Source organism: Penicillium atrosanguineum (genome assembly GCF_028827265.1).
Source record: "Penicillium atrosanguineum strain IBT 20685 chromosome Unknown utg000002l_segment0_segment0, whole genome shotgun sequence".
Classification (NCBI taxonomy): domain Eukaryota; kingdom Fungi; phylum Ascomycota; class Eurotiomycetes; order Eurotiales; family Aspergillaceae; genus Penicillium; species Penicillium atrosanguineum.
In genome coordinates this window covers 4,017,047-4,041,052 of record NW_026623134.1, presented here as the reverse complement: position 1 = coordinate 4,041,052, position 24,006 = coordinate 4,017,047, and the positions used below count along the sequence as shown (strand labels likewise).

The window sequence follows — 24,006 nt, the reverse complement described above, 5'->3', positions numbered from 1 at the left end:
CCATTTAGCAACTAGGCTAAATGAAATAGGGCCAAGCAATACTAGACGCAGCCTAGCGCGTAACGAAGTGTACCTCTTATGAGGGAACCGGTTCTAGCATGTAAATTAGGTGACGGGTAAAACTCCGGGATATCATGGTTTCCACTCAGGGTCCACGACCCGGGGTGTGATACAGGCCAGATGAAAGGTACTTTGGTCATAGGCCAACTACGAGGGAAACCGTAAAAGTCATAACGAGATCGTCACTCTTATCAAACTTTTGCGCATATGCACAGCCAAAGGAAAAAAAAAAGACACAAGAATCTAACAGACGAAAAGCATATAATCCATGGATATCTACTCATCAGACTCCTCAGACTTCTCCTCCTGTTCCTCAATCTCGGCCTCATCATCCTCCTCAAAGGTGGTAGCGGGCACGCGGTACAGACGCAGGACAGACTTGTTGGGGTCCTTGATGAGAACGTACTTCTTAACGGCATCAGCAGGCTCCTCAGAATCGAGGGTACGGATGCGGTCGACAACGGTGCGGACGATACCCCAGCCGTTGCCAAGGTTCAAGTTCATCTGGGTAGCGAACTCCTTAGGCTTGTAACCCGCAACACCGAGAACGACGTGGCCGGCAGCGGAGCGGGGGTTGGCACGAGACACGAAGCCGAGCTTCATGCCGTCGGCCTGGGCAAGGATGGCCTGGGTGGTCCAGCGGGCGAGCTTGCTGGAGTTGTTCTTCATCTCGGTGGCGAGGACGGCACCACGCTGGGAGACGAGCTTGGTGCGCCAGTCGAGAGCACCACCGGAGCCCGGGGCCTTGCTGTCGAACTCGTTCAGGGCCTTGATGACCAACTGCTGGTCGGGGCCACCGGTGGGGTGCTTCATGATGGCGTCGACCTCGGTACGGACGATCAGCTTGAGGGGCTCTTCGTCGCGCTCGAGGGAGAGGTCGAAGCGGCGGTACTTGTATCCCTTGGAGGCGAGGGGCTCGGTCTCCTCGGCCTCGTTGTAGAAGGGGTTGGGCTGAGCGAAGGAGACCTTGGCCTGGTCGGACTCGGTCATGGTCTGCAGAGCAAAGTTGTGGTTGATGAAGGTGGCTTCCATGGCCAGAGCGCTGGGGGTGTTAATCTGGTCAAGCTTGCCAGTAGCCTCAGAAACCTCGAGAGGGGCGTCGTAGGCGTTCTCGTTGACGGTAACGAGGTCAATAGAGGCACCGGCACGCTTGTCGAGGAAGATCTTGTCGCCCTGGTGGACAATGACAATGTCCCAAGAGTAGACACTGCGGGTAGCGCACATAAGCATGGAGAGGATGTCGGCAGTAGCGAAGATGGTGGCCTCGTTCTTCTCGGCCAACTCGTGGATAATGGGATCCTGGGAGGTGGTGACGTTGTAGGCGGCGCGCTCGAGGCTCTGGAGACGGCGCTCGTTACCCTTGACGGGCGCGCGGTCGTAGGAGCGGTCGTAGTAGTGCAGGAAACCGTAAGTTTCGAGGTCCTCACCATCGGGGGTGTCGAGGTTTAGCTTAGACAGGCGGGTGAAGTCAACCTCCTCAAGCATCTGCCACTCAGGGCGGATGTTGATAGAAGGCTCACGGGTGCGCTGGGGCTTGTCCCAGTCCTTCCATCCGAAACGGCGGCCACCACCGCGGCCACCACCACCACGACCACCACGGTTATCAAAGTAGCGATCATTGCCACGGCCACCACCAGCACGCTGGAAGCCACCGCGAGCACCACCACGCTGGTTGGGACCACCACGCTGGCCACCACGGCCACGGAAAATCGTGCCACCACCACGACCGAAGCCACGCTTGACGGAGGTACGGGTGTTGTCGACAACGGAGAAAGAGGACTCGTCTTCGGCAGCAGCGACAGTGAACAGGCTGGAGGTACCGGCACCGTAAACCTGCTGGTCTGTAGATGGAAAAAAAGAGTCAATGCGGGTCCTAATATTGATCGCCCCTCCAACCTCTGGGCACAAAGAAATAACACGCAAAAGTTATAGATTTAAGACTTACCACGGAAGTTGCGGTTGTACTGCTGGCGACCCTGGCGGTCACCGTTCTTGGATTCGGTAGTCCAGTCGGCCATGCGGCCCAACTTGTCGCCCTTAGAGAAGGGAGCGTAGGGGACGCCGTTGAGCATGTTATCAGCTCCGGTGGCGGGACCCCAAGAGTCCTCAGCCGGGAGGGCAGCCACCAGATCGGCGACAGAAATCGGAGCCATTTTGGAGTTGTGAATGGGCACCGGGAGAGTGTTGGCGTGGGGTGTGGATTATCGGCGGGAGTTTTTTGTGTCGCGAGGCTGTGGCTGGTGTTCACCGCCCAAGCCACACTCTGTATCACGTGATCCATCAATGGCGCAGTCCATCTTATACCTCGTCACTTTCAAGGTCTTCCTTTCGATATATGATGAAATATTTGCTTTGTTCTGTGTTATGAACGTCATTATCTTCTCTTAGGAAACTCGGATAATGCCGGGTCGGATGTCCGGAACTGTCCCAGGGTCACGAAGGGCAAGAGCTCAATTTTCGGTCTTCAAGAGTCTGGTAGCCTGATAGTTACCCTTTCAGTTCTCTCGCGTAAAGCACTCACCCTCCCCGGAAGCACTTATCAGGCCTATCAGATTATGACGAATCAAGTTATGACGACAGTACGCAAGACGATCGGAATTTTAAAGACAATGTGAACATCGGCCAGAAAATCGACCCAAAAAACTCACTAGTTCCTGGACCGAAATTTACCACTACTGCGGGCTCAAGCGATGAAGAAAATCGATTGGGCAATCACCTTCGACAGACTTGTCACGGCAATAAAATTTTGGGTCGACGTTGGCTCCAACTCTGTGATGTTGCATGCACGTATGACAAATTGGTAGATGCATAAACACCCGAGGTTGACAGTGTAGGTTTCTTCCTATGTATGCATTACCACACAGCAACCTGATATGAGTCGATAGATCCAACTCAGACATTCTTGTTCCTGGTGGATCGTCCTCTTGGCAAGCTAATGGCGATTCGACTGGATAATGGTCCACTGATAAGGACCTTCCCGAATCCAGGAGCATAGAAAGATCCAAAAGATCGCCGGGACTATTGGCCCCAGACATGATTCTGGAGAATTCTGAGATCATAGACTTGTATTTTTCTGGAAAATCAAGCTTGGACCATCAGTGATCGACCGCCAAGTGGTTCGCTTAGAAGCTGCGTACAGCCTCGGCCGATCGTGCCGGACGCAATCTATGGAACGGACTCTAGCATTCAGCACTCCTGGTCCTACATTCTCCATCAAATTTTCCTTGGTCCACTAATCTCAAATGTTGTCTAGCTGAAGGGCCGGTGGCCCTATCTAGAGTTTTGCAGATCACACCGTCCCTCACAAGGATGTCTTGTTAGGTAACGCTATTTCTACAGCCCATCGGAAAAGTCGCGCTTCCGAACTGGCTGATAAGGGGTATGAAATGAGGTCTCTATGAGTTGTTGGGAAAACCCCAATTGTCCCATGACGCATTGTCAAGAAATCTACATAAGGGCAGAAGAATCAAGTAAATCGAGGATCGTTGCAACTCAATCCTCTTTCAACCAGAACAAAGACATAATTCATCTACTTCAATTTTCTTTTCGACACCGCCATGATGCGTTTCTTCATGATGTCCGTCCTCTCTCTTGTCAGTGTTGGCTTGGTGTCCGCCCTCCCCGAGAAAGGATCTCTTGCCTCACGCGACAACAGCACCGAGTCCAAGGTGACTACGGCTGCAGCCACTTTGAAGGGCAACAAGGTTGAGAATGAGTCCGAGACCTCCGACTGTATTGGATCGCTGCTCTGTTGCGGTTCTCTCACCACTCCTCTCGATCACATCTTGGACCCCATCCTCGAGGACCTTGGCATTAACGCTGCCAACATTGTTGGCTCCGTTGGTCTCCTATGTAAGTTACCTTGTTTGATAATCTCTCGAAGCACATACTAAGATCTTATTATAGGCGACCCCTACGAGGGCAGCTCTTGCTCCTCTGCTCCTCAGTGCTGTACCGAGGCTAACCTTCTGGTATGTCTATTCATTAGAATAACAGAAAATCGAGCATCGTAACTGACGTTTTAGAGTGGTACCGTTGCTCTCGGCTGCTCGGCCTTGAAGAAATAATAGAGGTTTTGTGATGTCAATTGGTATATGTATATGGCACTAGTATGTAGACACTTTGATGTGTATGTGGATGTCCAGTATATTCTTCGGGGAGCATGTTCCCTTACGTTATTTTGTCCAGAATCTTTAATGATCACTTTCAAATATTAGAATTTATGGTTCCTACCTACCTATACAGTAATACTCATTGGGACTCCTAAATATAGTTATAAGATGACTAGGCCTGCTAAGACACGACTTTAAAAGCGTTGCTTCGTAGAGACCCAACCACAGACCAAGTATGCTCTTCCCATCTGTCGTTCAAATGGGCGTAAATGACCATTCCACAAGCACTATAGCGTTGTGGTCATCAGTGGTGTTCAGGCGCCCGGTGCTGACGGCGATACCCAGGCAGCAGAGTTCCCAATGAGCTCCTATTGACACCGCCCCACTTCTTCTAGCCCCCAAATGGGACGTCTTTATAGTCGCTGAAATCCCCCGAGCCCAGCAGGATCTGTTACACTGCACTGCAATTATGGTAAAATCGAACCTTCAAATGCTCCAGGCTGAGCCCGGAGCCACAACACTCAGCGACGGCAACACCCTAACCCGCTGCAGCCTGCGCAACTGTGCCATCACCACAACGTCAGCAAATCGCTGCAGCTTCGAAGACTGCATGCTAGCGCAAGTCGACTCTGCAAATCGATCAGCAGGGCGGAAATCACATTTCCATGATGCCTTCTCGCTCAGTCGTAGCGATTTTGCCGATAGTATCATCCGCGACCGGAGCTCCGTGCACCGCAGTACAGTTAAGGCCTCAACGGTACGCGACGCGAGCGCATTAAAGCGCAGTACAGTGACTGGGTCAACTATTTCGAATGGTCGAGTGGAGAGATCCGCGTTGACGGATTGTGATGTTGAAGAATGCGCTATCTCGCGGTCGGAGTTCAACGGGATGATTCTTAAGTACGGTGTTTGGAAGAAGGGCCAGCTTGTTGGTAAGATTAAGAATAAAGAGCCCATTATGATCAGGAAAGATAGTCCAGAGGCAGAGGTTAGTGTTTCATTTGAATTGATGTACATGTTGAAGTGGCACTGACGGCTTCTCAGCAAATTGCGACTTTTCCTGCTCCCTCTATTCCTGTTGTCCCCGAGCTGGATTCCAAGCCTCTGGTTCTCCCCGATGAACATAGTCCTCGCTATATCAACTCAGATTACAGCTTAGATAGCGAGGACTCGGGTAATTCGGAAGATTTACCACCACCTTATAAGGTGTGATGAGAACTTTCATATATCTGATTGATACATGAGCGAGAAAATGAATGAGAATACGTGCGCGCAGCACGAGCCTTGTTCTGATATTTTTTTAATTACTCCAAATTCTCCTTCCTGGCCTATGTGAGCGAATGGTTGATTAGTATTGGGTTGTTCTAGGTGCATGGGATCCATGCTAAGTGTTCAGTACATTGAATATGTATGTGCTAAGCGAATGGAAACACGTGATTATTATCGAGAAATAAATATCCCGACACTAGGCGGTAGTATTGGAACCGGCGACAACATATTGCTTCTCCGTTTTGAGGGAAGCGAGGGTACTATCACTCAGCTTCAATGTGTCCTTCACGATCTGGCGAGGCGTAGACGCGATCCATTGTCCGAGGGCCATGTCTAGGAGACGATCAGTTAGGTGAACTTGAGAAGTAGAGTTGAAGATCGACTTACCAGTAAACTGGCTGGCCTGGAGTACTTCGACAAACATCAAATCCTCATCACCGGTGTTCTCAATGTAGTGGCTATTAGACTGGGGGAAATAAGCAATGTCGCCAGCACGGTAGTCGAAGGTAGTCGCAGCATTTGGAGCAGTGAACAAAGTTGCACGGCCCTGTCCCTGGATGAAGAAAGTCCACTCGTCACTAGTAGGGTGCCAGTGAATCTCACGCATCCCACCGGGGTGCACGGTGACGATGGCTGCAGAGAAGTTGTTGGCAACAGGGAATGTCAGCGGGTCGACAATCTTGACGGATCCACCGGCGACTTCGTGCGCGTCCTGCTCAGAGAAATGATAGGAGTAGCTCTCCGTGCGGGGGATGACTCCCGAAGCTGTAGTCACGTTCTGCTTCTCGATATCCTTTGGGGCGGCTGTGCCGGCAAATATATAGAGCTCGTCATCGGGGATATCGTCAAATGCTGCCACAGTGGTTCCTAGATCCTTGGCTAGGACTTCTTTCGGAGTGTGGAGGAAGACCTCCGTGGCGAGGAAAGTGTTGTCCTCGTTGAAATCACCCTGGTCGAAGACTAAAAGGAACTCAACACCCTCATCCAATGCTTGAATAGAATGGGGGATACCACTGATGTGTATTAGTTTCTTATAGAGGCACACTCTGAATAATAAGGAGTTTACTTACGGTGGAAAGAACCAAACGTCTCCCGCTGAAACATCATCAACAAAAGTTTCGCCGTTCTCATTCACAGCCTGGCAATGTTGATGAGCATAAATTCAACATCCAGAGCAAGTGAATCTGAATATACCTGAATTCTGCATGATCCGTTCAAGACAAGAGACCATTCAGCCGCAACGTGCCAGTGAAGTTCGCGGTACGCAGCAGGCTCAAGTCGCATGTCAACACCAGCCATCTGGGTGGCATCTGGCATCACAACGGTATTTTCCTGGCGAGCCCAGCCAGCACTGTCAATTCCAAGTCTTGGAAGGGTTAGGCTTTGATAGCAGAAGAGGAGCGGAAGATGTACCTATTATGACTCAATCCTGTCCAGACAATTATTATCTATTGATCTTTTGATCTATTATTCTGGATATTGAACATACCAAAAGGCCACTGTGCATTGATAGTCTGCCCATTATCAGTGCCGGGAGGGGCGAGCTTGTCACTGTTAATTCGGTCATAGTAATAGTTTCCTGCATCAATGAGTAGAATTCTCCAAGGAAATGTTCTCGGGAACATACGAGGACCTGGATCGTCACCACCAGTGGAGCCTCGGATTGGCTGAGGGTTGTCGACTTTCTCAAAGTCGAGGTAAGCCCCAATGTCGGGGGTTTCTTTCTGCCCTGGCAATAAGCTGTATTTGACGTCTGGCTTCGACCCGGTGGCAATATTTTCAGTAGACGAGTATCCAACCAAAGCCTCACTTCCTCTCAGTGGAGGATTGCTGTCCCTGCGAGTGGGCGCAGCCTCGATAAGAGGAAGAAGGGCAGGGAGCAAGCACAGAGCTTGGGATAATGCCTCGAGCTTCATTTTGGTAAATTGAGTGAAAAACAAAGAAGAACCTGACTAATTGAATCCTTTCCAAAGCCTGAGCTGAACTCCGAAAGTTTCCAAACGTTGCAGCCGTGCCTTCTTATAGATGTCCTAGGCCATGGACTGCCACCAATGAAAAACATCCAGATTCTGACATAGAATCTTCCCCTCACCCGGCATACTACAAGGAGATCGCATCAGTGCGGATGGATATTTGTTCCCCTCACTAGGGCCTCACTAGGGGAGCATGTGGATATAGGGCTGCTAGACTCTGCAACTCGACAGGTCCTCCTACTCGCCGGACCTACAGCAAGGAAGGCCCGAGGCCGAGGGGACAGGAGCATGTTCCCGGATGATGTGATTAGTTAGACATGGGAAGATTAGACCATGCACTTGTTCCCCACTCGAGATCATTACAAAATTTGGGGTCAAACACAACGCCTTGACCGCAGTGCTACGGCCGATTAATGTGCAGAGAGATGCGCAGGGAAATGCACAAAGATCGCGATGCACCCAAATACCGGAACCCGAGTCGGCGTTTCCTACATGATTCGCTCTCTAGATCCATACGCATCAACACCCCTTGAAAACAAGGAACTTCCAACCCCTCGATTACTATCCCCAGCAATTTCAGGCAAGCCGGCCCTACATAGAAGCAAGGAATCGGGTTAACGGCTAAGATGGAATTGATGTCAAAAATACATCCCATTCCTCCAATGATATGAAGAGTATGGTAGGTGTGGGGTCACCTCAATATCAAGGTGAATTAAGCTTCACCAAGTATCGTGGAAGATCCACGTAATTGACAGCAACCGAGCAAGAACCAGAGAAAATAGCGACATAAATCAGCGATCAAAGCCAACCAGACCTTAATAACGATCAAGGGAAACTACAAACGGAATTTGAGATTCAACCTCTGGTGCAGGGCTATAAATAGTGTACGTGTGTGACGAGAACTGCAGCGTCTAAGCTAAGCTTCCGCAGCCAAGCTTGACTGGATCCTCCCACAGAATCAAGAAACTGACTACAGTACGTCTTGCGTATATGAGTGGGATTATGGAAACTCCACAATGGGATCTAGAGAAATGACTGCAATTTCGACTCCACACTCCGTCATCTGCCTCTTCCTTTTCAAGGTTCTCCGCGCGAGGGGAGGTTCGGATTTAAGCCAGCCTTACAAAGGAAATTCCAGAGATTATCACCGCCCATCGGAGCTAAAAATACATATTCTTACCCGGTCAATATACGCGGCATCGCTATTGGAGAAATGGCCGAGGTCTTAGAGTTGACGGTTGCGGGTGGTAGAGAATGATCCCGCTATTGGTGGTGTTTTCTGCTAAAGCTCGCTTCGAAGCACATGGAGCTAAAATGGATGTCAACTGAGCAAGAGACCTTGGAGGGTAAACGGCAAGAGGAGGGGTTGGTTACACCTAGATCACACACATGTTAATTATAGAAGAAGCGGGAGGGCACTCTCGCGACCCCGCGCATTAGATTCGGGATCGGGCGTCGAGGTTGAGATGCAGTGTTACAGAACAGCTTAGTATGTATGAAAGCCTTGTTATGAAAGCCGGTACCTCCGAGGAGGTTGACGAGCAGGAAAATGATTTGATTACAAATGTGGGATCCTGAAACTCGGGATCCTCGTAGATCCATTTTTAGGAACCTTGGGGGCGGCAGGCTTCAATATGGGTCCACCGCGAATCGGCTAGGCAATAGTCCGGACAGGCTATGACAGGCGGATGGGGCCGTCCTTCTTCTGTATGGAGGTTTTAGGGAGGCGATCACGTTGTCTAGACAGGCAACTATCGCCCAGATGGTGACACCTTGTGGCGTTCGCTATACTGTCAACTTGAAGAACATTGGCAATCGTTGGAAGTTGTCGCCGGCAATATGAGCGAGTTATAGACTGGTTGGTTTTTCTGTATACACGAGAGGCTGTGTACGTCTGAGTGGGTTTGATGATAGTCGCGGACTGTCGGTTATTCGCCCAAGATGCCCAAGCTTCTTCGGGTACCTCGCGGGCTCTGTAACGAAATCCATCAAATCCGTTTCGCATCTTGTGTGCACAAGCCAAGTGCTTTATTCCCCTTTTAATCCATCACGCGTCTGCCATTGAAAGCTTAATCCTTCTTGGCTTTCATCATAATACAAGATGATCGCGACGGCTCGAAGATGCACGCCCGCCTTATCTACGTGTTGATCGAGACAGTAGGGACTAAGACAGGAACAGTCAGTCGAGACCCAGCTGACACTCAGAACAAAATAGCACATCTCGATGATAGCCGGCACGTCGACGTATCCCCATGTGGTAGTTGAGGTACAGTCGGGTCAATTTCCTCGTGGGCTCACTCCGTGCATCGCATTCATTGAGAAATTCTAAAACTGTATCGCCTGCAAATGACAGATTAATGCGATAGTTTGAGTGCAGTGCGGCCCTCAACAATTGTGATATGAGAAAATCTTAGGTGTCGGATTTCGTCGAGAATTTTGCAGCCTGGGGAAGGGTAATTAAGTTGATCGTCCAATGCACGCATGAACTCAACTTTTGGACTGACTAGGCTGGAAGTGAAAGTAGATCTTTTCAAGGAAAGGCAATGCAAACATTTCGTCCGGGTATGGAGCTATTACATTGAATACGTAGACTGGGAAAGTGTTTAGTGTCATCGCTCGACGGAGGAGATATCCATGACCAGCAACAATCAACATCAAGATAACCCCTTATAGAAAATGCCGGTAAATTAGCACCAAAAAGTCACATACCTTATTAGTCATAGGAGCATTCAAAGTAATACCTCAGGGGCTGGTGGTGTCGCAGGTTGACCTAACGAATGGCCGCGGTCCACACACTCCTTCGCTCTTCCACCCAGTCGTGAGATCACAACCGCCCTTGCCGATAAATTATTCAAAAAAAACCCCTCAATGCCATATTGCCCTACCGAACACCAGAATCCCTATTAAATCCCACGGTCGCAATTGAAGTCTGCAAAAATAAAAGTGGCCCACCTAGATCGCAGAGTGCGGGGTTGCCAAGACCCTAGCGCCGCCATACATAGAATCATGAAATCATCTCCTGACCGCACCCTGGGTAGTGACGACGCCTGGAGTAAGAGAGGGGGTCATGATAGGCCATTTATGGCATAGTCTAACCCGAATAAGTGGACCGGTTTTTGTACCGATTCCTTTTGGGAATGGGGGCTGGCTGGACCAGTGGCTCGACACTCCCTGTGCGAGGTCATTTCAGACCCCCCGGGTTGGTACTTTGGGCTAGGCGAGCTGCACTAAGTTGGGCTGGTAGACCTTGGATCTGTTAGGCATGGACGCGTAGGGGTGCTTTACATTCGCTTGTTAAAATCTCGGCTGCCCAGCTAGATTCTATGGATAAGATAATCTGACTGCGCTGGGCAAATTTCCTAGGTCAAGGGCACGCGAGCACAAAACCCACAAAACTCACAAAACTCCGCGACGTTGAAGTGTCATGATGACCACCTTGGGTATTGTAGTGGTGGCACTATGGCACTACGCCTTTAAGACTACGAAGATGCCAAAATAGGAATAGCCAAGGTCATTCTTACGGCGCGGTTCTAAAAAAGGAAGGATTCATTGCGATTGTAGTAACATAAAGGGAGCGAGGGTAATAGTAGCCCTGGAGCTCTAGAACTGTCTTGCCAGTCTATGGCGAGAGAAGAAATCTTGAGATAAAAGAAAGGGCCCTGCCTAAGCATTCATCCTCCGATGTATTCCATAACCAGTACGGGTTGAGATAGTGGGTGAGTGTCGAGATTGTAAAAAAAGATTGGTCAAAAGGGGCCAATAGTGGCATAGTTGATGAAGCGAAGTGATAGCGTATGTCGAGGTAAACAAATGGAAGATGCCTCACTTCGAGGCGTTTACCTGACATGTTTCAAATAGCGCATAGTGAGGTAGACGGCCGCCAGGCTCGTGTAAGCACCACCGCCAGCGGTCACCCAGACGGGCTTATGGATGCTGAAGGAAGTTCGAAGGGGCAAGCCTTCCTTCTTTGGCTTCTCACCTGGATGCTGTTAGTCTGCGTCCTACTGATGGTTTTCTTGATAGGGGTTGATGAAAATGTAAGGGACTGTAGACGTACCCTGCTGGAAGAGTCGTTGACGAAGGTTATTAAGACCCTGCCTCGAGCGAGCAGGGAGCATCTGAAGTTGAGCAAGGATAGGTCCGACAGGTGCTGACATCTTGTGTGTTTATGTGTTGATATGGATGTATTGGTGATGGAAAATGATGTGGTTGTGATGATCTTGATGGACTGAATGTGGAGTGGAGAGTTGTACGAGGAAGAATCAAGGAGAAGTACCCCTAAATGCTTTATAGAAGGAGATCATCTGACAGTTGATTGCGGGGTTGACAGTGGCAAAAGGGCCAAAGGTGACATCCGGGGCATCCCTGCGCCGTGGCAATCGTAGAGTTTCAGCGGTGTCTTGAATGACGAAGACCTGGAGACTGTACGAGATGACCTCAGGGGCTACAGATGCTGGTAATAATACTAAAGCCCTTTAATCAATGTTAGCAGACCTTGGTATTTTAATATGGATCTTGAAGCCCAGTTGATATGAAGAAATGGGCTGATGATCGCATTGATGATCGGGGATGCCCAGAGTAGCCTTCGATGGCCCTCGTAACCCTCACCTCCGCATACCTGGCGTCAACCTCTGAGCAGTGATTGGCTGGATACGCCGCAGAGCCACTAGACACCCAGATTATGTGCAAATCATGACACAAAGAGAAGATACGAAACGAAGGGAATGTGATCATAGGTCGCTTCCCCTGAAATCATGCCACCGAGGACAAGCATAATTTTTGAGTTGGAACTCGACAGGGTATCATTCTGGAATGTCCTTTTTGAGTAGCTCTGAAGCCCACGGCTTACGAGCTACGGCCTTGATGGACTTCAGAGTAGGAGATAGAGGGTGGGTAAAGGAGCGGAGGAGTGGGGTACGGGAGGGTCCCACTTCGCAATTTGGAAATCTGGAAATCTGGGGATGGCTGCGTTCTTTGTGGGGTGCGGATCCACCCGGCAAGCTTTTAGCCTCACTGTTGCAGCAGAAGTCGAGCGAGATTGAACAGACGCTTCGATATTGAGCTACGAATGAACGGAAGTAGCTTCGATAGGATGATATGCAATAGGGGACTAGGCAATAGGGGACCAGGTTCAAGCGGCAGACTGCTCGGTCGGCCAATCTCTTTAGACACGTCATTCTTACCACCTTTGAAACGTCCTTATGAACATTCTGAAGCACGCCCTGATACGCATTATTCTCCATGTCTTTGGGAACATCTCTCTTGTCATCTTTAAAGACATCGCTCGGATCCTAAGAGTTGTCCCTCTGTCTCACTCAACATGTTTCAGGACATCTCCTCAAAGCTCTTTCAAGGCCTCTTTTCGCTCTTTGTCCAAAGGGTCAGTTTGAACGAAGATATGTCTCAGAAGACGAGTTGCGGATGCCTAGTCTGGCCATAAATTCACGCCCAGTGCCGGGAAGAGTTCGGGGATCACCAGATGTGCCTTTTCGCCGGTGGAGAACGGCAGAATTATAGCTTGACATTTGCACGCTTCATCACTTGTACCTTAATGTTGAAGTCTGCATAATTGGAACATAAAGAGACTCTTTCATTCATTCATTCATTCATTATTAAACAACGAATGTTAGTGGCATCACCTCACTGGCATCTCCAACATGATCCAGAAGTCCTGAAGCAAGGCATCAGTTCTGCTTGATCTGCACATCCGCATGACAGACCACCGGCCACGCATTATCACCGCATCTCCACGTCCCTCCCAGCCACAACACCACGACTGACTATAGCCTGTGACGGCACTCAGCACTGTGTTCCCCCCTGGTCGGTATAGGCTCTTGGATTAAGCCTCTGTCAACCACGTGGGTGCTAAAATGCAGCGAAGAGCGCAGTGCCGGAATTGTATCCGGTGGCGAAATGTGGGCAGATTCGCCAAGGCATCGGCAACCCAAGGATGGTTCTCGTTGGGGCCGTATTGTTCGAGATCAATAGGGCCATGAGTCAACGGGGATCGGTACGAGGCTGGATCTCTCATATCCAGGTCGACGCCATGGCGGCTCCTCGGACCTGAGAACACATCCTCCGGGTGGTCGATCCCGGAGAAATGTTGGTGGTATTCCTTTATCCATAGTAGCCACAACTCGCGTGTCATGGCATCTCTCCTCCATGCCATGACTTGCGACTCCCACTTTCCTACGTTTGCTCGCAACCCTTCGAAGAAAGCAACGGTACTCGGACCCTGTTCGTGGAACGTAGCTCTCGTCAGCAAGAAGAACTCCATGAGGAGGTTGATATCCCGGGGATCGATAAGCTGGATATGCTCGTCGCCTGAAAACCCGAATAGACCAGAGACCCTTGCTTCTTCCTCAGTGGCGTGGATGGCCACAATCCTCAAGACGAAGATCGGGTCAGCCCAGGGAACAGCGGGAGCACTAGCCAACACGTGGTGGTTAAAATGCCGCATGCATCTTGGCCAGGGGTTCCACATGGAAGCGTAAACGGCGCGATCGGCGGCAAGGTACCCATATAGTGCTATACGGGACTGGAGAGCAAACCAGGCCGATCTTCTCTCCCAGTAAGGGCTGTGATAGAGAATAATAGTGTCACGCGCCGCGTTGAACCATAGATGACCCTTATCTGGCTTCACCAGTGGGTGATTATTGGAGGACCAGACCAAAGAGACCGGCATCGGACCGGCATCTGAAGTCTGATGAGGAAGTTTGAGGCCGAGGTCCTTTGCTCGCTGCTTATCAGACTTACGAGTGCAGTGCTTCAAAGCAACACCATGAGCCTCCCAGCATACCTGGCTAACCAACGGGGCCTTGTTATTGACAATTGATGTCCACGCAAAGGTGCAGTCACCAGGACGCACGGCGAATTCAGGGATGTTGAGTTCAACCACCCTGTTCGGAAGTACCATGGCCCAGATCATTCTGCGAATTTCGCTTGGCAGCCTGAGAAAATGAAGAAATTGAGGAAGATGCTTGCTCGGCGGCTGAAAAGTTTGTCAGCTATGCAAATAGCAAATGTATACAGTGTTCGCACAAGTGTGGTAGTCGATTCAACAGGAACAGGATGCCGACAGGTGTAAATCGGGGCCGGAAGAGCTACTCGAGAGCGCGGAAAATGAGAAATGAGGAATCGCAGCTGCTCATACAGGAACAAGTCAGTGACTTTGCTACTCGATTGGTACTGGGCTTCGCATTAGTACTCACCCCTGCAACGCAACGAAAGTTGGCCATAGCTACAAACATGACCAAGAAGGACGACAGCGGCTGAATGCGTATATTAGCATGCAATGTTGAGGATAGGCATGGTACTTACAGATGGCATGGACGGGAAGTTCCACAAGGCCACCCAGGTGGCCACAAGATATTGCAACATCTATACGTCCCATGTCAGTCATAGAGTTTCAACAAGTAGAAAATTACTCACGGTTGCAAAGGTACCGAGCCCAGGAAACATCGAGAACAAAACCCAAGGGACTCCCAATATCTGCATTGTCATATTAGCTATGCATAGTCGAGACCACGCATGTTTAAGACAAGTATGAGATCAAACTCACAGTTGGGACAAAGCAGAAATTGATGAAGGCATTCCACACGATTACGGCAAAATGCAACAACTGAACCGCACATCAATCATCATAGGCAGCCAGCGGTCAATGCCCAGGAGTACTTACAGTTGCAATCTTTGCGAGGTAATTGACCATGGCGTCGACCAGGATAGTTGTGACGCTGATCACCAAGGTCAACTTTGCACTCACAAGATGAGCACACTCAGCGTTTAATGGAATGGGCCAATGTACTGACACTGCGATTAGAATGAAGATGTTACCGCAGATTTTCTGGAGGACAGCAAAACCTGACCGTCTGCGTAGGTCTGACTGTGGAAAAGGGATGTGGACAACGTCCAGAAGGCGATTCCAGCATCAGAAGAAACGCACAAGGGTGTGAGAGCGCAGTGAGCGTGTATAAAAAGCAAGAGCAAGAGGTAAATGAAGCAAAGATGGTCCAGTAATGAAGGCGCAATGAGAGAGACGCTTAAAGTTGTGTGTCCTAATCGAAAGAAGTCGATGCAACTTCGATGCAAGATGATCTCACTGGAGATCTTGAAAAAACTCTCAGGAAAGAGAGGTCTTAGATGGAAAGGAAGGAAAGACAGAAAACAATGAAATAAAAGAAGGGAAGGAAGAAGTGCGAGTGCGCGAGTAGGAAGTGTGAAGTAACGTTGAAGAAAGTGTCGCAGGTTCGATATTGACGTACCGATGCGTGGAATCACACTTCTTTTGGCTAAATCACCCTGTCACTTCAACTCCCCGAACCAAAATCCTTCTTAAAAGCGTCAGTTTTTTGAAGGCGGAGTTGCTCAAGTGTGTCGAGCTGGTCAAAACTCGGTCTAGATTTTGTTTTGCGTCAATCGTACCTTCGGGGGCTTTCCCAATCCTACTTTGGCAGTGTGATGCAGCCCTGTAAATCACAGATTTGTGACTAATATTCACCCATTCCCGGTTTTCACAACTGCTTTCGCTACTGCTCAGCTTCTATGGGACTTACTCGGTGGTGCGTGGGATTCTGAATAATCTATTTCTTCGCTGGAGGCTATAAAGAATCACGGTCATCTACTGTGCCAGTAATCAGAGTCTATCTCGAAAACCGGGGATGAGCTATCTGCCCAGAGGTCAACAATGATCTCGAAGCAGACTTTGAAATCATGCACTAGTCGGGTCAAACTGAGGCTCACTGTGGAAGGTGGAGATCTGAATTGTCCTAAAGGTGCATAAATGGCTAGTAATCCCTTTGTTTCACAAGTACAGATAAAGAATCAGACAAAAATCTCCGTTCACGAGGATGTATGCCACCCGCAATTTTCGAAGCAGCAACGGCGAGTTCCAAACCAGAGATAACTTACAGCGCAATAAATGAGCCCAAGTTATCTTTGGTTGTACATATCCCGTAGTAAAAGGGTCGATAAACCGAAAAATGCTGTCTGTTGAAACGATATAAAATTCGACCTATGATTCACGTGACCAATTGAACCCTGAGCGGGATATTCGGAATATATCCCCATCGTTATGAGTAATCGTATCGTAGTGGGAAAACACATCACGATCAATTCCACTTGTTATGCATTCGTTAATCCTAATACTCGACAGATAGCTCCATATATTATTATGCATGATATTCGTGATATGGGGACGACTCGACCTTCGATATGTACATCTGCCTCTGAAAAGAACTCTATTGACTATCCAACAAGCTAGGGTTGATACCCCGGGGGATTCTACAGATGTTGCGCGCATCCTCGGGCATGGTGTTGAAAAGAACTTGGCGGACCTCTTTGCCAACCTGTTCGATTGAATCCATAGCCCAGAGCACATCCAGGTGCTCATACTCGTCGATGACCTTTGAATACACAACATTGACATCCGGTTCACGACCACTATCAAATCGATGCAAGAGCTTCCGCCCATCTACAAGCGCGTCGGAGCCGCCGATCCAGAGTGCGAATGGGGGCGTCTGAGGACCAAACCAGGCCTTATCCTCACTGGAACCTAGACATGCATCGCTGGGATCGTCGCCATGTTCAATTCCTGTGTCATTATGAGACCGATGATTTTCGTTGGCTTCACGTGCGGAATCCTGGACCGTGGAAAGTATACACCTGTGTTTGGAAAAACCTTCGCTACCAAGCCACCAGTGCATAGTCTCGGCACTGACATAGACAGGAGCGAATTGAAACATGCGATGTCGAAGGTCACGTTCCCAGCGCGCATCGGACCAGCCGAAGAGGAATGAAAAAACCCAATACGCGAGAGTGCCGTATATCTTCGGGTGCGTCACACGCTGCACAGTGAGCATAAAAGGAATGAAGGAATGAATACCGAAGAAGAGGCGAAACATTCCAGGGGACAAAAGCTGCATGAAGCGGAAATATGGCCTGCTCACGAGTGGACCGGCATACACTGCTGGGGCGAGGGCGCAAAAGACAGATATACGTTGCCCTAGCTCGGGTCGATGTTCCTTTGCGAGAGCAACAAATGTTTGCGTTGTTCCCTGCGAGTGGCACACCAAGCCCAGCTTGTCAAATCCTGTTTCAAATAGGACGCGGGATGTCAGAGCAGCCAGGTCGAGAGTTCCAAGGTGTCGGATATCCCAGGACCACATACGTGGATCAGAAGGTGACAGACTTGTGTGCTCGGGGGTGGTTCCACAACGGTTGTTGCCAAGCCAGACATCATATCCGGATTTGCAGAGAAAGAATGCAAGGCTATCGTCATCATTGGTACAATAAGCGCCAGCACTTTGCAGCAATCCGTGCATTAAAAGAACGGGATATCGACGATTGGTCCGAGATGATGTGCGTCTTTTCTTCTGATCGAATACACCAGGTCCGCGCTCACGTCTTTCCTCCGGCGACAGCGCAGTATATTCCAGTGGGTTATAAACGTGCCACAGGTTGATGATGAACCCATCTTCGGTCTGCACACGAAACTTCTCGACATCAAGCCCTACCCGTCTGGCGTAGTAGGCGACATCACATACAATTCGATCCTTCCCTCCCTCCAGCGGCGGACACTCGTCCAGACCTTGTTCTTCATCCACGTACTTCTTTTGCTCTCTAATATGCCATTTGATATCCGAATTCGCCCTCGCCAATCTGCGCGTCTGTTCCTCCGCATAGAACATCCGCTTAGAAGCCGGATTCTTGCCTTTCAATCGCGAAACAGTGTCCGAGATTGCGGCGCCGACTGTGCACAATAACGCCCCGACAAAAATGGCCGACAGGAAGGCGAGCGATAGAAAGAACGAGATGATTTGTATCGCATAGTATCGGAGATTTCGAGCGAAGGTCGGGGGACCATAGGAAGGCAACGGTGGAAATAGAGGGTGTTGGCTCGACTCAACCGGGAGAACTAGTTCGCATGAAGGGCCATGCTTTTCGGCTACGGGCACCCGGTCCCTTGCAGCCGCCTTGCCTTTGAATCCGCAGGTGCATATTCCCTTATGCTCATGTTGCAGGGTAGAGGACATATCGGAGTTTGTCGAGCGAATATGTACCGTTTGCAAGTCGTTTGTTCCTGCGGACGCAGGTGCGGAGAGGGTTTGTAAGGGTATTGTGACCGGCATGGTCATGGGGCTAGGTAAGTGGCATTGAACCACTAAGGTGCATCTTGAAGACCTAGCGGAGGGTTCGAAAGGGCGTAGAGTCCAGAGGAATGTACCACGCGACGGGGAAGTAACTCCCCGCCGAGGCCGAGACTCCCGTTCGGGTCAGGGGACAATCACATGCTGAGTCAGATTCCACATCGGGCAATGCTATACGCCTGAGGCATGTGATGGACGAAAATATAAAAAAAAACCCATTGGTTACATACAGTGGTCGAAAATTCATTTCAAGATTGCGTGGAAAATAATATAAACGGTTCCATGAGAAGACATCTCGAAAATGCTCTATAAAACCCTCAAAAGAATGAAAGGTCTGTATATCGACAGGGCCATTCCAGGTTGTCTACACACAAGCGTATGGGCATATTTATTTGTTGATGGCCGCTTCGAAGTCGCGCAGGAATGCCCATAACGTCTGATTCCTCCAGTTCTTCTCTTTCCAATGGTTGGCTGGATGAGGGAAGAGATCGACAACTCCATGTAATATAGAATCATGGGCATATATAAACCAGACATTGTCTCTCTTATCCGCGTCCTGTGCTTTTTTGATCGTCTTGATCGTCTCGGGTATATCTAGACCCATCAAGGGTTCAAAGAATGGCTCATCTGGAGATCTCTGTCGCTGTATCTGCAAATTTTCGTAAAGAGCTCCAGGACAGGGTAAAGCAGCCTGCGGTGTAGCTAGGTGCACTTCATTAGGAATGCGAAGATGCTTCGATGGCCTAATTTCCCCGCTGTGGTGGCACAGGTCGCCGCTCATGAAGATGAAGGTGTCGGGATTGCTAGTAGTTCGCGCAAGTCCAGCTAGATGTCCAACTGCATGGCCAGGAGTATCGAGAACATAGAAGGATCCGTCGCCAAAGAAGTCGAAGCCACGAAAGCGACCGATCTGAATATCTTTCTTTTCAAAGTTTATCTCGTGCAATGATCTCCCACTGTATAACTGTATTTAGTACCTATAGCGTGCCCATTTAATGCATTATTACTAACATGATATCAAGCTGTCGAATGGGAGAGTTCTGGCCTTCTGGGTACGCAGGTAGGAATGCATCTTTGAAACCCGGGCCAACTACCAGCTCTGTAGTCGAAGGGAATCTGGAGGGGTCTCCAGTGTGATCCCAATGCCAGTGGCTATCAATCATTAATCTCATGTAACGATGCAATATTATTCAAGAGGGGTCCCGCACCTCCAAATAATGCTGGATATTTCCTCTGGACGCACTCCATTTCGGGAAAGGATATCAATGACCTCTTCTTTGACTTTGATTTCCCATCCAAGACCATCAATATGTCCAACAGCGGCAGGAGGAAATGACTTCCATGATTTCGAGACCCCGAGGTCAAATAGTGCCTTTTTGCCTGAAGGGTGTTCAATCAAAAATGACCACGATGGCATGGTTGGCATATAATGGAACCCATTGATAGGTGGTTCCATCAAGACTCTCAACTCCAGGTTGTCAATCCTTGTGGTAGAATCAATGATCCGTACTTCTACTGTCTGGTCCCCTGCGGGCACAACGAAGTCTCCAGTGACATGCATCAGGGCAGGATCTGAGTATACAGATATACGAAGTGTCAATGCTACCTAGGTGGAAGCTATAAAAGGTACAGGAATCATGTCAGGTCTGGAATCTTAATCTTTCGTCGTCCCCGCATCTCGGCCCGGTATCTAGTCCAAAAAGAGACAACTGAATCACGAAATGACTTATCGTCTGCAAGTCTGGTCCCAACTGCCACGCACTGTGCTTGACCAAAGAAAACGAAATCAGTCAGGCTCAATGAATCGCACGACATCGGTTTTCACGGCGAAGAATATTGCAAGACCCTGGTTCACGCCGCCGCATTACTCGGACCGATATTTTGATGAAGTATAATTGAAACCAAGACGCATGAATGGCATTTGGGAATGTACTACATCATCACGACTGCGACATTCAAAATACTCTTAACCTTTAAAATAAAACCAGGACTGGCCTAGATAGAACAAATTGTTTGTGTTACTAAGTGGGCGGGCTATCAAGCCTCAACCTTGAGGCTAAACCTCAAGCGGAGTAGCGGATTCCGATCAGACCCCGCATACAATCTCACCTCATCTCTGCCTCGACCTTTGTCCAACTTTCCTGTTTGCTATTTGGACTGAGGGATGCTGAATAGCTGCTTTTAATCATATAGAAGACATTCATTTTCTCAGAAAATGCCATCGCCTTCACAGTACATCTTCGGCCTTCAAGCCGCCCCCTTGTTAGCCAGTGGCGTCTTCACCATGATATGGCCAGAAAGTCTGCCCGATCCAGCCTTTGCAGGTCTCAGCAATGGCACAATTCATGCGATTGGGTATGCTCCTTGACAATATTTACTCGGATGGTATGCGGGGAAACTTACGCTTTACAAGTATGACATCCATATCACTGGGTACATTCTACGCCATCGCAACTTATCAAAACAATATCCCCATGATGATAGCCGCAGTTCCTGGACGCTTCATAGCGACCTTTGTTTTTCATAACAGTGGTGGTGAATGGGCAAAGGTTGCACCTTTTGAGGCTGTTATGGGGCTTTTAACCGCTGCCGGTCTGTATTGGGATTGGACTTTGAAGCGCTCTAAGAGTAAGAGGGAGTGAGCTTGATGCGTTAAAGACGCTTGTATTATCTTTCTATTCGTAATTTGGAGATTGAATTTCAATTATGTACGCAAGGACCGGAAGAACCTGTCAATATCCACTTTACAGCTCCAAGCTTGATCAGGGCAGCAATCCGATTGCCACATTGCCCAAAGGCGTCTAGTAGAGATTTTATTTAGGAATTTCATTGCAGCTACAGTTAAGTATACTAGGCGTCAAAGGCACATCTTTCTTCGTTCCTTGGCTTGAAATTACGCTTTCTATAAATTTTCAGGGGTTTTGGAGCATCAAAATGTATGTAAAAAAATGAGAATAGTAATCCATTCATCTCGTCATGCACGCATATGTCTCAAGCCCTTAATCATCAAACTATGTAAGAAATCAAAATGTGACCAGCATTCTCCTAAGCCCAAAACCAAAACCAAAACCAGTACTCCATACTCATGCACAACGCACCCTCAAACTTCCATCTTAGTAGCAATGCTCTCATGATGAGTAGCATGCTCCCCGCTCCTCTTCTCATTAGCCTCGCTCTCCAACTGAGTCAGCGTACCAGCCTTGATATCTCCCGCAACATCCCTAACATCCGTATAATGCACACTCGGCACAAAGCCAACAGACTTCCAGGCAACGGGAACCTTAGCATAAAGCTCATCCACCTGCTCAAGGGACAGCCCCTTGGTCTCATAAATACAAGTGTACACGAAGATTGCGCAGATGAAGCAGAATCCGCCCCAGATAAAGAACACCTTAGACTGGAGGTTCGCGTTTCCGGGACCACTATTCACCATGTAGGGAGTAGCGTAGGCAATAGCCCAGTTGAGCAGCCAGTTTGTAGCAGTAGTGATAGAGAGACACTTCGCGCGAGCCTTGAGAGGGAATAGTTCGCCTGTAACGACCCAGGCGACGGGGCCCCAGGAACATGCGAAGAAGAAAATGTAGACGCAGACAAAGGCGATGAGGACGTTGTTGGCAACTGCTGAGCTTGCGGCTGTGCCGACGATGGCGACGATGAGTTGAGAGACGCACATGCCGATTGCACCGAAGAGGAGGAGGGGGCGGCGACCCCATTTCTCAACCATGTAGAGGCCTGGGAAGGTAGACACCACGTTGATGATGTTGGTGATCAGGGTGATCACGAAGGAGTTTTGTATGCCAGAGTTCTGGAAGAATGTGGTGCCGTAGTAGACTGAGTTTATTAGTATGGGGTTCGAGGGATGGGGAGGAGGGGACGTACAGATGAAGTTGACGCCGGTGAGCTGCTGGAGAGCCTGGACCGCACAACCGGTGGCGAGACGCTTTCCAATAGATCCCTTGAAGATCTCGATGTAGGATGCGTTACCGAGACGCATTTCGAATTCGTGATTGGCTTGGATCTCAGACAGTTCGGCGACAACAGTAGCGTCATTGATGTCCATGCGGCGAAGACGAGCAAGAGACTTGAGCGCTTCTTCATGTCTATCCTGCTTGATCAGGAAGCGAGGAGTCTCAGGCAGCATGATCATACCCGTCACCAGGATGATAGCCCAAGCGAACTGGACCGCAACAGGGATACGGTAGCAGCCAGTATCCATACGGTCCTTGGTAGCATTGTTGACAATAGCAGCCAAAAGAAGACCGAATGTGATAGCAAGCTGGTAAGCACCGACAATAGTACCACGGATCCATTTGGGTGCCGTCTCGGACTGGTAAAGGGGGATAGTGGCCGAGAGAAGACCGACGCCAAGACCAGCGAAGAAGCGGCCGGCGACGAAGAGGGGGGATTGATGTAGCTGCAACTTGCAGAATGACGCCAAAGACAAAGACGAAGCTTTCTATGATCATACCGAGACGACGGCCGAATTTGTCTGCGATGGGGGCGGCACCGAGGGCCCCGAAGAAGGTTCCTGCGGAGAGCAGGGAGACGATCATGGATGATTGGGAGGATGTGACATCGGCGAAGTGATCTGTGGGGTTGACGTAGCCTGTTGAGAAAAGACTTCTCCAGTATTTCATAGCGAGAATACCGCTGATGGTACCGGTGTCGTATCTATAGATGTTAATTTGGGTCGCTGGGGACAAAAGGTGGAGTATAGAGAACATACCCAAAGAGAACACCACCAAAAGCAACGAACAAGCCGATAACAATAGCCGGCATGGCCGAGCCAGTGGCATCGGCCGGCTTCTTAATAGCAAAGCCCATTGTAAAGTAGTCGAGTCGAATAAGAAAGGAGAAGAGAAGAGAAGAGTAGGTAGATAGAGAGGCCAACAACGACCAAAAGTATTGTAGACTGCACAGCAGACCCAAAGAAGCGAATATAGAGACGATCAGAACACAGGGAATAGAAAAACAAACAGCGGGAACCCAGACACCTTATGTAGTCGCCGCAAAGGACAAAGATAGACACCCCGCAGTCCGAAACCAGCAAACACCCCCAACCCCCAAACCCCATGTGCACGAGACGAATAACATGGGGAGGTGGAGAAAGCGGCGGGGCTAATGCGGCCTCGCCGAGTGGACCAGTTGCGGCAATACACAAGAGCTACAATTGATTCCTGACCCGAAGCGTGGACGCCACGATATTCCAGAAGGGGCTTGTGGATCTGGCAGAGACCTGGATCGGCGAGGGCCAGGACAACCGAGACTGCTTTCGGGTTTAGATCCGTAGGCTATCCCCTTCGGTTAGATAGTGTCAAGTTGATAAGATCATGTGGTCGTCGGGTGGCTGTGCTGCAAACAGGTCAATTCTGGGTTGTGTTGATGGCTAGAACTGGCCGCATCGGGGAAGATCCAACTTGGGCACATTCCTTGACACCCCAACACAAG

General features: G+C 49.5%; 10 protein-coding genes across 10 annotated transcripts; 3 read left to right on the top strand and 7 right to left on the bottom strand.

Moving 5' to 3' along the window:
* Positions 1 to 336: 336 nt before the first annotated feature.
* Positions 337 to 2,213, bottom strand: N7443_003286 (eukaryotic translation initiation factor 3 subunit D; the record flags this gene model as incomplete). Its single annotated transcript, XM_056883342.1, has 2 exons — positions 337 to 1,901; positions 2,006 to 2,213. 2 exons carry the CDS (start codon positions 2,211 to 2,213, stop codon positions 337 to 339), a joined length of 1,773 nt encoding a protein of 590 aa, XP_056745183.1.
* Positions 2,214 to 3,617: 1,404 nt separating this feature from the next.
* Positions 3,618 to 4,127, top strand: N7443_003285 (hydrophobin family protein; the record flags this gene model as incomplete). Its single annotated transcript, XM_056883341.1, has 3 exons — positions 3,618 to 3,912; positions 3,967 to 4,031; positions 4,086 to 4,127. 3 exons carry the CDS (start codon positions 3,618 to 3,620, stop codon positions 4,125 to 4,127), a joined length of 402 nt encoding a protein of 133 aa, XP_056745182.1.
* Positions 4,128 to 4,641: 514 nt separating this feature from the next.
* Positions 4,642 to 5,205, top strand: N7443_003284 (uncharacterized protein; the record flags this gene model as incomplete). The annotated part of the gene is made up of 1 exon (XM_056883340.1): positions 4,642 to 5,205. One exon carries the CDS (start codon positions 4,642 to 4,644, stop codon positions 5,203 to 5,205), a length of 564 nt encoding a protein of 187 aa, XP_056745181.1.
* Positions 5,206 to 5,637: 432 nt separating this feature from the next.
* On the bottom strand, positions 5,638 to 7,357 carry N7443_003283 (putative oxalate decarboxylase; the record flags this gene model as incomplete). Its single annotated transcript, XM_056883339.1, has 7 exons — positions 5,638 to 5,774; positions 5,829 to 6,454; positions 6,512 to 6,579; positions 6,636 to 6,807; positions 6,855 to 6,870; positions 6,931 to 7,020; positions 7,069 to 7,357. 7 exons carry the CDS (start codon positions 7,355 to 7,357, stop codon positions 5,638 to 5,640), a joined length of 1,398 nt encoding a protein of 465 aa, XP_056745180.1.
* Positions 7,358 to 11,250: 3,893 nt separating this feature from the next.
* N7443_003282 (uncharacterized protein) lies at positions 11,251 to 11,571 on the bottom strand (the record flags this gene model as incomplete). Its single annotated transcript, XM_056883338.1, has 2 exons — positions 11,251 to 11,393; positions 11,472 to 11,571. 2 exons carry the CDS (start codon positions 11,569 to 11,571, stop codon positions 11,251 to 11,253), a joined length of 243 nt encoding a protein of 80 aa, XP_056745179.1.
* A 1,682-nt stretch (positions 11,572 to 13,253) lies between these two features.
* On the bottom strand, positions 13,254 to 14,330 carry N7443_003281 (uncharacterized protein; the record flags this gene model as incomplete). The annotated part of the gene is made up of 1 exon (XM_056883337.1): positions 13,254 to 14,330. One exon carries the CDS (start codon positions 14,328 to 14,330, stop codon positions 13,254 to 13,256), a length of 1,077 nt encoding a protein of 358 aa, XP_056745178.1.
* A 2,320-nt stretch (positions 14,331 to 16,650) lies between these two features.
* On the bottom strand, positions 16,651 to 18,540 carry N7443_003280 (putative ab-hydrolase associated lipase; the record flags this gene model as incomplete). The annotated part of the gene is made up of 1 exon (XM_056883336.1): positions 16,651 to 18,540. The coding sequence occupies one exon, from the start codon at positions 18,538 to 18,540 to the stop codon at positions 16,651 to 16,653; it is 1,890 nt and encodes a 629-aa protein (XP_056745177.1).
* Positions 18,541 to 18,946: 406 nt separating this feature from the next.
* On the bottom strand, positions 18,947 to 20,119 carry N7443_003279 (MBL fold metallo-hydrolase; the record flags this gene model as incomplete). Its single annotated transcript, XM_056883335.1, has 3 exons — positions 18,947 to 19,514; positions 19,570 to 19,710; positions 19,767 to 20,119. 3 exons carry the CDS (start codon positions 20,117 to 20,119, stop codon positions 18,947 to 18,949), a joined length of 1,062 nt encoding a protein of 353 aa, XP_056745176.1.
* Positions 20,120 to 20,773: 654 nt separating this feature from the next.
* N7443_003278 (uncharacterized protein) lies at positions 20,774 to 21,200 on the top strand (the record flags this gene model as incomplete). The annotated part of the gene is made up of 2 exons (XM_056883334.1): positions 20,774 to 20,913; positions 21,089 to 21,200. 2 exons carry the CDS (start codon positions 20,774 to 20,776, stop codon positions 21,198 to 21,200), a joined length of 252 nt encoding a protein of 83 aa, XP_056745175.1.
* Positions 21,201 to 21,658: 458 nt separating this feature from the next.
* On the bottom strand, positions 21,659 to 23,382 carry N7443_003277 (uncharacterized protein; the record flags this gene model as incomplete). The annotated part of the gene is made up of 4 exons (XM_056883333.1): positions 21,659 to 22,389; positions 22,438 to 22,885; positions 22,992 to 23,229; positions 23,285 to 23,382. 4 exons carry the CDS (start codon positions 23,380 to 23,382, stop codon positions 21,659 to 21,661), a joined length of 1,515 nt encoding a protein of 504 aa, XP_056745174.1.
* Positions 23,383 to 24,006: the final 624 nt, after the last annotated feature.